At 37.3% G+C, this 13,933-nt stretch overlaps 1 protein-coding gene across 6 annotated transcripts in view; it reads left to right on the top strand.

The window, feature by feature from the left end:
* Window positions 1-1,018: 1,018 nt before the first annotated feature.
* Window positions 1,019-13,933, top strand: part of GOLGA1 (golgin A1) — an 81,136-nt gene continuing 68,221 nt past the window's right edge. For 2 of the 6 annotated variants that reach the window (XM_077144737.1, XM_077144729.1), the window contains exons 1-7: window positions 1,019-1,135; window positions 1,919-1,968; window positions 2,851-3,151; window positions 7,594-7,684; window positions 9,667-9,741; window positions 10,861-10,958; window positions 12,388-12,420. In XM_077144737.1, the coding sequence (XP_077000852.1) occupies window positions 3,017-3,151; window positions 7,594-7,684; window positions 9,667-9,741; window positions 10,861-10,958; window positions 12,388-12,420 (432 nt within the window). In that variant the 5' untranslated portion in view covers window positions 1,019-1,135; window positions 1,919-1,968; window positions 2,851-3,016. The other 4 variants (XM_077144734.1, XM_077144735.1, XM_077144732.1 and 1 more) reach the window with 4 other exon arrangements.

The raw sequence follows: 13,933 nt of genomic DNA, 5'->3' as shown, positions 1-13,933 counted from the left end.
GTATCATCAACATAAAAATAAACAGTTTTGCTTAAATTTTTGGTACTTCAGTATTGTTGACGACTTAGACACTTACCTGTTATGGTGTGCTTCTTTCAGACAATACTTGAGATGCTTTGAACTATCTTAGGGTTGTGGATTAGATGCTTATTATTCTAGTTTGTAAATTTCTTCTGAGTCCTGGTCTTGATTTTTCCCTGTCCTGCTTCTAGTGCTCAGAAATGAACAAGCAGAGGCCAGAGGTGGAAGCTGCTGACCCTCGGACTGGCTTTAGGTCTCACGCAAGAACAAGATGTCTATTAACTTGTAATGCTTGGCGTGGCACTGAGGAGTCAGATCTCACGTCCGCTACTAGTTTGCAGTGTAACTTCGAACAATTAAGTGGATAATAAAATTAATGAAGTGGACTCTCATCCACTTCTCTTTTTAATAGTGTATCAGTGCATTACATAATAAAGGTATACACTATGTGTGTTCCGGGTTGCCATATAAAATGTACAACCTATAGTAGGTCAGAAGCACACAAGTTAAAACACTAGTACAAGGCGCAAGTTCCCACTACTAGTTTCTGGAGCAAAGGCTCCAGAAGAAGGAGGCACAGACAGTCGGTGATTATGTACTACCTAGTGACAAGGCAGACATGTGAGATGCAGTGGACTGGGATGCGCGAAGAGGAATGGAATGGAAGCTCCCTGTTGCCCCGGATTTCTATCCAGCACAGCCGACTTTAGCCCTACCACACCAGTGAAATTCTTTCCCTTTTACCACGAGACCCTCATACTTTCCTCGCTCCGCACAACTTTCAAATAAAAAGAAGGGAAGAAATTACTCGGCAACAATCGTAATCTGTGTACCCCACAGCTCGCTGACGTCGCTTGCAGGCTGTAAGCAGCGTCAGATACCAAACCTGCATAGTCCGGCCGTTCCGGCCCAACCGTCGCTTGAAAGTTCGCACCCAAGGCCCCGGAGTAAGTGCACGAGCGCATGCGCGAGCAACGACTTCCGGTGTTCTGGTGGAGGTGCGGTTCCGGGTCGCTGCTCGGCCGGCCGGCTGGCTGTGGGGGCTGGTGACGCGGTCCCGCGCTCAAGAGAGGCCCGGGAGGCGGGGCTTTGTCGGCTGCCCCAACAGTGGCAGGTGCGCAGGCGGGGGCTCCGGGTACCGAGCAGGCCCCTCTTTTGCCCTGTGGCCTCGGTTTGCCGCCAGAGCGGTCCGGACGGGGTGCCCGAGACCCTGGGCAGGGGGCCTTACCAGGGTGCTGAAAGGGCGAGGGTGGTGTCGGCGGGCTGCCTCGGCCTGGGCGTCCAGAGCCTCGGGATCCAGGATTCTCCCTGCGCGACCTTGGACAAGTCACTCCGCCTCTCTGGGCCTCAGTTTCCCTGCTGTCAAAAGGAAGAGGCTTTGGGCCCCAGCCTTGTTTGACAGCCCCAAACCCTGGCGGGTTTCCAGAGAGTGAAGGAGTGTGATTCAAACTGCTACGGGTGGCCCTGGTCAGGTACCTACCTGCCTGCCTCTCTGGGCATTTGGTTTACCCAAGTTTGCCATTTTTTTCAGCGGCTTTCTTAGTGCGAGTCAAAGGTCAGTGACCATATATCCCAGGGTCTGGCCAGGTAAATGATGTATGACTGTCAGAATCAGCTGGGAAACCTTAATCTCTTTCAAGTTGTTTTGCTCAGGGCTCCCAACGAGAAGTGAATTTAGGGACCTACTGCAGTGAGAGATTCTTTGTACCATAAGTGTAGCTTTTAAGAAAATTAAAAATGCAAAGAGACTAGGGTAAGGGAGGTTAGACTACTGAAGGTGGTAATGACAGGATTTTTTCCCCCTTAACCCACTCTCCCTCTTCCCACCATCCCCAAATACTGAGGCCTCACACTTGAAAGGAAATATCCAACGTATTTTGTCTTTGTTTTCACGCAGGACAGAATGCTTTGACTTCCAGGCTGTTTTAAATCTAGTAGATAAGCTAGGTGAGTAGGTGGTTTACAGACATTGAAGGTCAAGTTTTGAAAAATTGCACAGACTTAAGTGGATGATCTAAAGGGGTGAAAAATCATTTGTAGATCTTAGAGCAGAACCTAGACAACCTTCATGAAAAATTAAGATTGAAGCAAGAATAGTAGTGTTTTATACATCAGTGGGAGGAAAAGATGCATTAATCTGATGTTAAATATTATTTCAAACATTCTGAAGAAAAGAAAAGTGTGATTTGGGTTAATTTCATCAAACTCAAAAGAGCACCACTCAACATTTCCAAGAAAAGTTTAGGGATTTCTGATACCTATGCAAAATCGACCATGCTTTTTTCTAGGTTGTTAGCCTCTGTTACAGAGGCTTTTCCCCATATTGAGTTACATATATTTTTATTCTCATCTTTTAAAAAAGGCACCAAAGTGTAATTAAACAAATTAGTTTTATTGAGGGAAGGATTTAAAAGCGTTATGTGATGCTATGTTTATCGTGGGAAATTCTATAAATGCTATAGCTGTATGCTATAGCCAACATGCCATTTTATTATTATTTTCAATAATAATAATTATTTAAAAAAAAAAAAAGAATAGGGACTTGTAAGTCAGAAAGACCTGGATTCAGATACCAGCTCTGCCACTTAGCTACATGATCTTGGGTGGATTACTTCATCTCTCTAAGACTGGATTTCCGTATCTTTGTATGCATATGAAGTACCAGAGTGCTTTTTTAAATGTTTAGTATTTGTGGTCTATTAAGAGTACATGTGAAGTTATGAGACTAAATTTTGAAACCTGAAGGTTAACATAAATATGAAACAGATTTCAGAGGTTGAAATCTTTCCAATGTTTAACTTAGAGTTGTCTCTTTCATCTGATTTCTAGATACTGTATTGCCATAAGCCCTTTTACACACATTTAAATGGGAATGCAGCTGGCTCCGATGTCTGGAACTTTTTAGGCACCTGTCACTGAATCCTGGTTGTTGGCCTTAAGGACTATTTGGTGGTTCAAGAGCCAGTCTATAGTGCAGAATATCCACATAGCAAAGATGTTTGCAAAACTAAAAAAGAAAATCGCAGAAGAGAGTGCTGTTGCTCAGAGACCAGGAGGTGCTACTAGGATCCCCCGGTCGGTGAGCAAGGAATCTGTTGCCTCTCTGGGAGCTGACTCAGGAGATGACTTTGTAAGTATCTTCCCTGGTAGTTTTGAGTATTTGGTGCCCTCTCAATTTAATGTTTAAATAATATTGCAGGAAATTTTTGAAATATTTTCTTTTTAAATTGCATGATTATTTCATAGCTTTTGTAGTTTATAGCTGAACAAGACCTTCACATGTGCTTTTTCTTTCTCTGGGGTGCCTTTCTATATCATTTTCTTATTTTTCTGTGAGTCCCTTTCCACATTCTCTACGCTGTCCTCTTATAGTTCTTTTCCATCAATATGCTTTGTGCATCTTCTTTTACATTTAATCTTTCAAAATGCCTGGACTTGTTTTCTCCCTACTTAACTAGGTCTATGAGTTGTGGTATGAGGTTAGCCAGCGTGTACTGTCTTATTGGGAAAGTAGATAGAAATTTGTCAAAGATGTCATGGATGACCACGTGTCTCTTATTTTTAAAGTACCCTTGTGGTTGGAGAGATTCCAGAAAATGAGGAGGCTGCTGTATTAGGGAACTGTCATGCCTAAGGATTAAAGTGTGTTTGGCATGTGGCGGGATCCTCTTAAATCAGATGACTTAAAAAAATGCCTGATAAATATAAAAGAATGTATACAATGTATATATAGAGTATAAAGCATAAAAATTAAATGAAGTCCTGTTAATCTTCACCCATCTGAAGAAATAGAACATTATCAATACTCTTGAAGCTACTGTATGTTCTTTCTTAATTCATTCTCTCCTTCCCATCTCTGTGGATAACCACTATCCTAAAGTTTGTGTGTATTATTCACTTCCTTTTTAACAATTTATTGCTTAGTGCTGCTAATTTTTGAACTTTATAAGAGCATTATATCATAGGTAGTCTTCTTGGAGTTGCTTTTTTTTTTTAACTGAACATGTGTCTCAAATGTTGCTTCCTTTAAGATTATAGCATTTGAAAAGACCACAGTTTATCAGACATTTGAGTTGGTTCCATGATCAAATGAATTTTCCTCCTCCTTTCTTTTATCAACTGAATCCCAGGTCAGATTACATGGCAAGAGCAATTAGGTTTTTGTGGTGGAACAACAGATTAACAGATCTAAATTATCATCTGTGCCCATATTTGATAGGAAATATAAATGCACATTTGATAGTAATGCTGAAGGTTATAATTTTAATACTGAGTTCTGCAGCAGAAAGACCTGCTTTGCCTTCACGCTCACTTGCTAAAGGAAATCTCTCATCTAGAATATATTCCAAATATAGAGATTGTACTGAATTTAGGAAGTATTTTGCTTTGAGACTTCTAAAATAATCTTTTTGAATTTAACAATAACACAGAATGATCTTCACTCCCTATCTCCTGACCTTTATCTCTGACTGCCTATATTTCTCTATCTAGATCTCTTACTTCATGCATCTCAAATTCTAAATGAACAAAACTGAATTTATTGACTCCATTTCCAAATGTGCATCTTCTTCCCCCACATCACCTGCTACAAGCCTTGGAGGCATTTTAGACTCTTCCTTCCTTTACTTTTTGTTGATCAGTCACTTAAGAAGTGTTTTAGTTCCCATCTCCTAAATGTCTCTCAAACTTGCCCCCTCTATTCCATCTACTATAGTACATTTGCTAGTCTTACCATTTTAGTTCAGGCCATCTTTCCTTCTTCGTCAACCTTGGTAATATATGTGGACTCCCTGCCTCCGACAGCTCTCCAGAGTGATCTTAAAAGCGTCTCTTTTTCTCCAGTGTTTAAATCACCTCAATGGCTTACCCAGCTTAGGATGAAGCCTAAATTTATTATTATGGTATAATGATAAACAAGGCCTGTCTGAGTCTCATTATAGCTTGTCTATCCAGCCTCATTTCACTCTACTTTCCTATACCCTGAGCTCCAGCCATTATGAACTTCTTGCACTTCCTAGACTAGATCACATGCCTTCATGAATATGCTGTCTTCTGTCTGTAATGTTTCCTACCTCCCTTCCCCTTTCATCCCTGAGGTCCTCTGACACAGTCTTGATGGATTCAGGAAATTCTTCAAGGCTCAGCTTCCATGTTACTTCCAGGAAACCCCCCTCCCCCCACCTGTCTCTCTCAAAATGTCTTACCCTTTTTTGGTGCCTTACTTCTGCTTACCTCTATAATTACATGTATTGTACTGCATAATTATTATGATTTACTTGTTTGTCTCTCCCACTAACCTTGGAGCTTCATGAGAGGCAACAGAGTATAGCAATTAGGAATTCAGATCAAGTTTTGGAGCCAGACCTGGATTTGATTCCTGGCATCATTGTTTTATGACTTTGAGCAAGTTTCTTCATTTTCCTGTACCTTAACAATGGAGATGGAATTGTACCTATCTTTATTAAAAAATGTTCGTCAGAAGTCCATAAGACCATTCCCAGATTTGATGATTCACTAGGAGAACTTAACAGGACTCAGTATATAGTTGTAGTCACAGCTATAATTTATTACAGTGAAAGGCTCCAAATCATAACTAGCAAAGAGAAAAGGCACATGAGGTGGAGTCCAGATGAAATCAGGTGCAAATTTCTAAGAGTCGTCTCCTTGTAGAGTTACATAGGATGCATCTAATTCCCCCCAAAATAAGTTGACAATACAAGTGAAATGTTGTCTACCAGGGAAACTCATTAGCGACTCAGGGCCCAAGGTTTTTGTTTGTTTGTTTGTTTTGTGCTGGGGGATGGGGGGTGGTCTGTCTACATAGGCATTCAGCATGACACATACCAAAATTCTAGACTCCCAGAAGGAAAGCATGTGTTCAGTATAAACTATATCGCTTACACAGTTCAGGCATAGTGAACCACTTGTATCAGGGAATGGGGGGAGCCCTCCTGAAATCTAAGTTCTTAGATGCCAGCCAAACCCACCTTACAATCAGACCTTTCTAAGAAAAGTATTCTTAGGCCCTGATGTTAATTCTTTCAGCACAATTTGTAAAGCACTTAGCATTAATACATGGCTCTTAGTAAGCATTTCATAATTAATAATTGCTGTTACTGCTGCTGTTTTAGGAAGGGACTCTGTTTCACCACTGTTCCAAGTGTTTAGTGCAGTGCTAAGATACAGATTGTCTCAGTAACAGTAATAATAACTTCTTATACTACTAGTAATAGATGACACTTATTAAATCTGTGTGCCAAGCTCTGTTTTATGGGCTTGACAATTATTAACTTCTTTAATCCTCATCAGAGCTCTTTGAGATCGATAATATTTATTATTACAGTTTGTATGGGAGAAAGCCAATGCACAGGGAAGTTGAATAATTTTCCTAGGTTCTTACAACTTACATGTGTTGAAGCTGGGACTTTAATCCAGGCCCTCTGAGTCCAGAGACTCTCCTCTTAACTATATGCTGTACTGACAGTAAATGCTGAATGTGCAGGTGGCTTGATGGATAAATAAATATTCAGAATGAATTGTTCAGCCACCTTTAAAGACATTTGGGGGATAAAATGGAGAAATGTGATTAAATACTGGGTATTAGATAATATTTTAAATTTTCTTAGACATGATAATGTGTTGTGGTTATAAAGGAAAATGTCCTAATTTTTTGGGCATGCTTACCAAAGTGTTTAAGTTGAAATGTTTTGATGTCTCAAATGTATTTCAATAAAATGAAAATTGATTAAATATGGGAATATATTAGCAGTTGTTAAAGTAGATGGAGAATGTTCATTAAATCATTCTCTCTACTATGTATTTGAAATTTTTTATGATAAAAAGTACAGAGATAAAGCAAATTATTTATTAGCAGTAGTAAATATTGCCCAAAGTGATAAAAGTGCCTGTGTGTTTTTAAATAATTTGGATTTAGGTGGAAAAGTGATATTTCTTTAATATATTGATTTGTTGGATATATATTGTGTGCTAAAGTTTTCAATGCATCATAGAGCTTTAGATTGCCATTCTGTGTTTTATAAATAATGATACTGAAGCCCAATAACTTAACTTGCTCAATATCAGTGATAGAGTCTTAGTCACAGACATAGACTTCAATCTCTTGCTAAAGAGCCTTCCCCTCTTTATCAAAGGAGCTTACTTTTGGAATAATAAAGTGATTGCCTTTTTTATCATTGCAGATTTACTTCCTTGTGTTGTATACTTGGTATCATGATCAAAATGGATTTATTTACCATTTATTCCAATAGTATGTGTATATAAGTATGTATATGTATGTGTGTTTGCATATATAATTTATATACATACATAGGTGATGTATCTATTTTAGCATCTTTTATCTGCCTTCCGTTATAAAGCGAGCTAGAGTTGTTTCTACTTTATAGGTAGAGAAACTAGAGCCCAGAGACTTTAAGAAACTTTGGTGATCCACAAATAATTGAAGTGTAACCAACCTAAAATAAGAGTTGCCTGCCTTTCTGACTTAGTAACTAGGTCTCATGTGGCTGAAAACCCATATATGAATACAATCTCTCCTTATATCTATCTTAACAGGCTTCTGATGGAAGCAGCTCCAGAGAAGATCTTTCATCCCAGCTTTTAAGAAGAAATGAACAGATACGGAAGTTAGAGGCCAGACTTTCTGGTATGTCTGAGAAGTCATAAAAAGGAAACAATGGGAAATTTGCCTGGCTCTCTATCAGTATAAAATTGCCATGTGTGGGAAAACTTTACAGTCATTTTGACCTAATCATTTGGATCTTAGTCAAAACGGAGCAGTTTATACCCTTTTAATTCCTTTCTTTTTTTAGTGTACTGCATAAATGTAAATCCAAAACTGAGTTTTAAAGTTAGGAAACAATGTATTTTTTCTACTCCTGAGTTTTTTAGCCATGGATATAAAAGCTACTAAAACTTTATATGGAACAGATTTGAACATAGTTTGCTTTCAGATGGAAAGAGACAGGAGATAGTATTTGCAAGGAATGGAAAACAGATGTTGAATTCATTAGCACCAGAGAGAGTTTATTACTATGTTGCTCCTTGCTACAACTGCATGTCACATGTGTCAATGTCATGCTGGGTCTTGGGACCACTTTTCAATAGTATTCTATTTCTACACCGATATGGAAGCTTTAACTCTCATTACATCTTTTGTGTGCTGTTTACAATTTACACAATCCCATATAACCTTACAGGGTATAATCATGACAGAGTTGTGAATTCATATTTTAGTTTCTGCCAATGGAAACATTTTGAAAGTGTCATCCTGTGAAGTGGTCCTTAGCTTTTGTGTTTTTCTTTTTTGTCCCTTAGTCTTATGCCCATTTTACTGGAGTGAAAGCAGTGGACTATAAAATTAGCAAAGTTGTATGTGAAGTATTTGTATTTGTGCAGTTAAAACTCCACAGTTCAATCACAGCTCCTAGGTAATCCATAATCTCATTTAATCTTCATTGTAGCCTTATTAGGTTTGGTGAGGTTAGATTCACACAAGTGGTTAATAAGAGGTTAAATGGTAGAGCTGGAGTTCAGCCACGGATTTGCTAGAATCTGTACCCTCAACACCTGTCTACTTTAAACTCAGTTTTTTTAGCCTGTTACCCTACTCATAAATAATTTCAGTAACAGAGGTCAAATTATATTTGTTTAATTTGGAGGAGATATCTACAAAAGAATATGTAGCTTCCCTTATACAGAAGGAAGAATAGTTTGGGCTTTGCTGTATTAGAGAAGAGACAGGGCAGAGAATTGGTATTTATTGAGCACTTTTATGTCCTGGGTATTATTTTACAGGCTTGGTAGGAAGAATAACAATAATAACAATAGCAGCTTCCATTTATTGAGCACTGTGTGCCAGATGGTTAAGATATATAAAACAGTTTATTATCTAATTCATCCTTTGAGGTAGGTGCAATTAATATCATCATTTGATAAATGAAAAAACTAATACTTAGGATCAATAATTTGCTTAAGGTTCTCCAACTAAGGACTGACAGAATTGGGATTTGAACTAAAGGCTGTCTGCTTTTCCACTGTACCATACTATCTACTTCGGCCACCCAGATAATTAATTCTGACTTTCACCTTTAATATGGCATAGACAGCTCAGTTCTTGTCTAGAAAGAAAGCTGATTTTTCTAGAGAATGAAGTACTTTTACCATAAAAATAATACTTTGCTAAGGCATTTGATGTTGCCCTAACCACTGTTACTCAGTTGTGTGGACTAAATGTGATCTGCTTAGTGAGTTCCCTTTGATGTACCATACTGGTAAGCCTGGAATGGGGTGTGGAAAAGTGAGATTTGAAATTAAATGCTGAGATGATACTGAGTTCTCCATAGGAGGGCATTTCTGATAACCAGACCAGGCCTAATTCTTTTTCCTTATCAAGACCAAGCAAATATGCCTGTCTGTATTCACCATTTACACCATGGATAGTTTGTACTATACCTGTTTGCCTGTGTTGTTCATTGTTAATGGGAGGCTATCTGCCTAGCTTTCCTTAACGGAATGGTTTTCAGGTTGAGAAAATCATCATCATTTTTCACTCATTTTTTTGTTAAATTAACTTCCTTTCCTAATGTTTGTCCATTCCTGTTACGTGCATCACCCTCCTCACCCAAGACTATGCTGAACAGGTCCGAAACTTGCAGAAGATAAAAGAGAAGCTTGAAATTGCATTAGAAAAACACCAGGATTGTACGTATTTTTTTTCCTCCTTTTTTTTTTCAGTCTTTTTAGGATTTAGTTTTTTGAAGTGAAACACTAGGATATATTTGTTTGTCCTTCATCAGAGCTTAAATATTTGCTTTATAAGTTGTCTGCTTCTTAATCAGGTCACTGTAACATTTGTCTGATATTTATAAGTACACAAATTTTATTTATGGGCAATTGTGTTAGGAGGAAGCCATTGGCTATATGAATCAGCTTATTTCCACCTAGTTGGTCAGCTTATTGGCTACCCTTATGTTTTTTGTTTTTTTTTTGTTTTTTTTACTATTATTACTACTTTTATTTCTTTGCTCTATATTAACATTTTATATCATTTTCTGTTGTGTTACTAGTTCCTCTAAACTGATGCAAATGTACTAAGAAACGATGATCATGCATCTTTGTGATGATGTTAAGAAGCTGCTCTTATGTTTTAGGAAAATCTAGTGCCTGGCCCTTGGGCCTAAATTAGGAGACTTAAGTTCTAGCTTTAGCTTCATTTTTGCTGTGTTTGGTAACTGGAGGAAGTATCTGATTGTCATTACTCTCCCAACAAGAGAACATGTTTTGGTTCATCTACCCTAAATCGTTTGTTCACCTATGGACTCCTTCTAAGAAAAGTATTAATAGAAGTAAAATTATTTTTGTTAATATAATATATATTGATTTTTTAAAAGGAAAACAGTGAAAGAAAGCTTTTAAGTTTTTGTTTTGATTTTTGTTTTTGTTTTTAATGCTGATCAAGTTGTAGTAGCCATCACTTGGCAGCAGCATTGGTGTATTCTGGCAACGGGCCTAACTCAGTGTTCTATCATTATACCATTTAAAAAGTTACCTTTTGGCCTCTTCTTAAATGTGTATACTTGGCTATTACAGAAAAACAAAAACAACTGGACACAAACAAACAAAAAACTGTGGTCTTTTACTAAGGCCAAAAGATTTTTCTGGAAAAGTCAAGGTGGATCAGGCTTTTCCCAGGTTCATAAAACATATATGTGGCCTTGGCCTTTTTTTATAGGTGATAATTATAAAAGTAATCATATAGGCTATTTGTCATGCTGTTTCTGAAATATTTCCATATCTCAAATAGAGCCTATTTGTTAACAGCTTCCATGCGGAAATTTCAAGAGCAGAATGAGACGTTCCAAGCCAACAGAGCCAAAATGGCAGAAGGACTGGCCTTGGCATTAGCCAGAAAAGACCAGGTATTTTATAAGTAACATTACCTGAGACTGGTAGAAAAATTTCACTTACTGAAATGATTTTTAAAATCATGACATAAACCTGGTAGAAAACATTTAAAACCTAGGGAGAAAACAAGTTCTATAAGATTTCATTTGATCAGGATGGGAATTCATCGAAAAACTTTACATCCAAAATTGTGAAATGCATCCAGAATATGAGAGTATCATTCTCTGCAACTGTGTCGCTTTGTAAAATGGAAAAAGAATATAGTGTGTCCATAATCTAATGGAGAGCCCCAAATTAAAAAAAAGATCTTTGTCCTCTAAAATCTGTCTCAGAGCCCAGACCCCAAAACACTTGCTTGTTATATTGAGAAGATACTGTTAAGCTAGCCATCACTCATAATGTACATATTCTTGCAGCCTCTGTTTCCATATTTCTTTAACCACAGCCAGCTAGGCAGAGGGGAACTCTCTGAGTGACAGCCGTCCATTGAAAGATGCTGAATGAATGTCAGCAAGAAAGAAAAATGATAATATTACTAGCTATTACAATAATTATGAAGTATATTTAACATAGTCAATGGCACTTTAAATTTAAGATAAGCATATATGTATTATTGTAATGATAATTGTTATTCATTAAGATAAGATCAATTTATTACATGATGTTCCATTTAAGAAATTTTATCATTGACTTAATATGAACTAAACGTGTATTAGTTGTCTATGATATTTACTTACCAGAAGAAAATTCCTTTTACTGATTCTCCATAAATCAGTATGGTATGAGTATATATAAAAGAAGGAAATGATCTAAAATTGGTGGATACTGATTGTAGGCAATTGGGATATGGCTTTTTGTAACATGGTTCTTTTTCCCCCTATTCTGTGGTTTGTAAATAAGGTCCATAACTTCCTTTCCTTTTATTACCAGATGTATAAAACATGTTGGTAAAATCAAGAGGATAAGAATTATCAGGAGCTCCCAAATATTCTTATACACACACACACACACGCTTTCAATAAATTAATTTATGAACACTAATTATTGAGTTATTCAACTAAGTTTGTCCCAGCTACCCACCCCTTAGAAATGATCATAGTACTCATGGGAAAACACTCAGGAATAAAGTGAAAAAGGCATAAGAACAGCAGCTATAGCTTTGTTTGGGTGCCTGCTTAGTAAAAGTGGGCTTATATTTGTGTCCTTAGAAGTTTATGTAAAATTCATTTTCTTCTTTTAGGACTTTTTGGCTTTCTTAATATTAAACTAAGTCCTTGGTTTTTTGTTTTTTTTTTAATTTGCTTTTTTATTTTGTTTGATTGATCTGTTGCTTTTGGGGGCAGTTAGGTTTTTTTTGTTTAGTTTGGTTTGGTTCTCTGAAAATCTTGGCATTGATACTCTTCCCTGGAAACTATATGTTTTTGTTGTTTTGTTTTATTTTAGGAATGGTCGGAAAAGATGGATCAGCTTGAAAAGGTTAGTTCATCTTCTTTATTTTCTCATTATTGGTATTGGTCTCTGTGGCTTGGTAATGTTCTTTATAATATCCATTGTGCTGATTGTTGTTCCGCCCCTTGGAAGCAGGGTACTTTATGATTAGACACTGACTTGCAAAGCTCAAGTCTTCCTTTTTCTTGGTGGATGCGCTAGATAGCTTTTGTTTACCCCTCCCAATATGCGCTTCACCTCTCTGTTCCCTTTCTGGGTGTCGTGGAAGGCAGATTGACTGCATCAGCAGGGCTCCAGTGCCCTCTGGCTTCGTGTTGAGTTCAAATAGTGGGGAACACAGAACTACATGTGGAAGAAGAATGCGGTTGAGATGTTTATTCTCCCAGCTCTCTGTGTGAAATCCCTTCCAATTAGCTGCAGCCCATGACCAAAGATCACAGTTTATGTGGAACAGCCCTTTTGCCACAGTTTCTCTTTGGATTTCTTGTAACCTCTTCATTCCCTTCTGCCCACCTGTTACTAGCCTGTTACCTCTTTTGGTTTTTCTTACCCACCCTATAGCTTTGATGAGTCCCTTTATTTAACTCTCCTCAGAATACCTAATTCAACTTTGCCTTTTGTTACCTGCTAGGGGGCCCTGAGTGATAACTGTAGGTAATATTAGGAATACCTCTTAAGGAGGAATACCTCTCAAGGCTCAAGGTCGAGCAGATAAGAGTCCCTCTTTGCAAGGCACGCATGATGAAAATTGTTTAGCTTCAGTAACACTGTATATGTATGTACCTTAAGTAATTTTTACCTGTCTCCCAGAAATGAACAGGAAGATCAAATTTCAAGCCTACAATTAGAAAAACATTTTAATTTTAAAGTCAGCTCCAACACAGCAACAGTGATAACAACAATAGTAATAGAGTCAACTCTCTCAGCCCTAATTATATAATAATTACATCCTTTTTTTTATCCAATCCATTCCTATTTCACCAAGAATTCCTTTATGATAGAAACACTTAATTTCTTGGATTGATATATTCAGTTCCAAAATATTTTTACTGTTAATTTTATTAAACAAGTGAGTTGTTGCACCATTCTTTCCACAAAACACCAAGTTAAGCCAGTGATTTTCTTTTTGTGCTCTTTTGAAATCTGATTTTCAAATTATCAGAATGCTTTAACATATTTATGCAAGGAATTGCACATAAGTCAAGCTGTCTCCCAATTAAACTTGCACCCAAAACAAAACAAAACAAATCCCCAAACATCCTGTATTAATAATGGTGTTTTTAAATATGGAGGTATGGGTTAAGTTAAAGATTTCCTGTCGTCTGAAAAAAAAAGAAAAACTCTTAGGATTGTGGCTATTGAAATTCACATTGAAGCTTTTAAAATCTCTTTTAAATTATGGTAAAGGGGATCTATATAGGACTGAACCAAATAAAACCTTCTTCAGTTTCACTAAGGTTATTTTCCCTTCTTTTCTTTTCCCAAAGCAAGGGTTGAGGGAATATTTAGACTGAAAAAGAGTAATGCAGCTTCTAGGTAG

Source organism: Tamandua tetradactyla, chromosome 2 (genome assembly GCF_023851605.1).
Source record: "Tamandua tetradactyla isolate mTamTet1 chromosome 2, mTamTet1.pri, whole genome shotgun sequence".
NCBI classification, from domain to species: Eukaryota; Metazoa; Chordata; class Mammalia; order Pilosa; family Myrmecophagidae; genus Tamandua; species Tamandua tetradactyla.
This window is presented reverse-complemented; position numbering and strand designations above follow the sequence as displayed.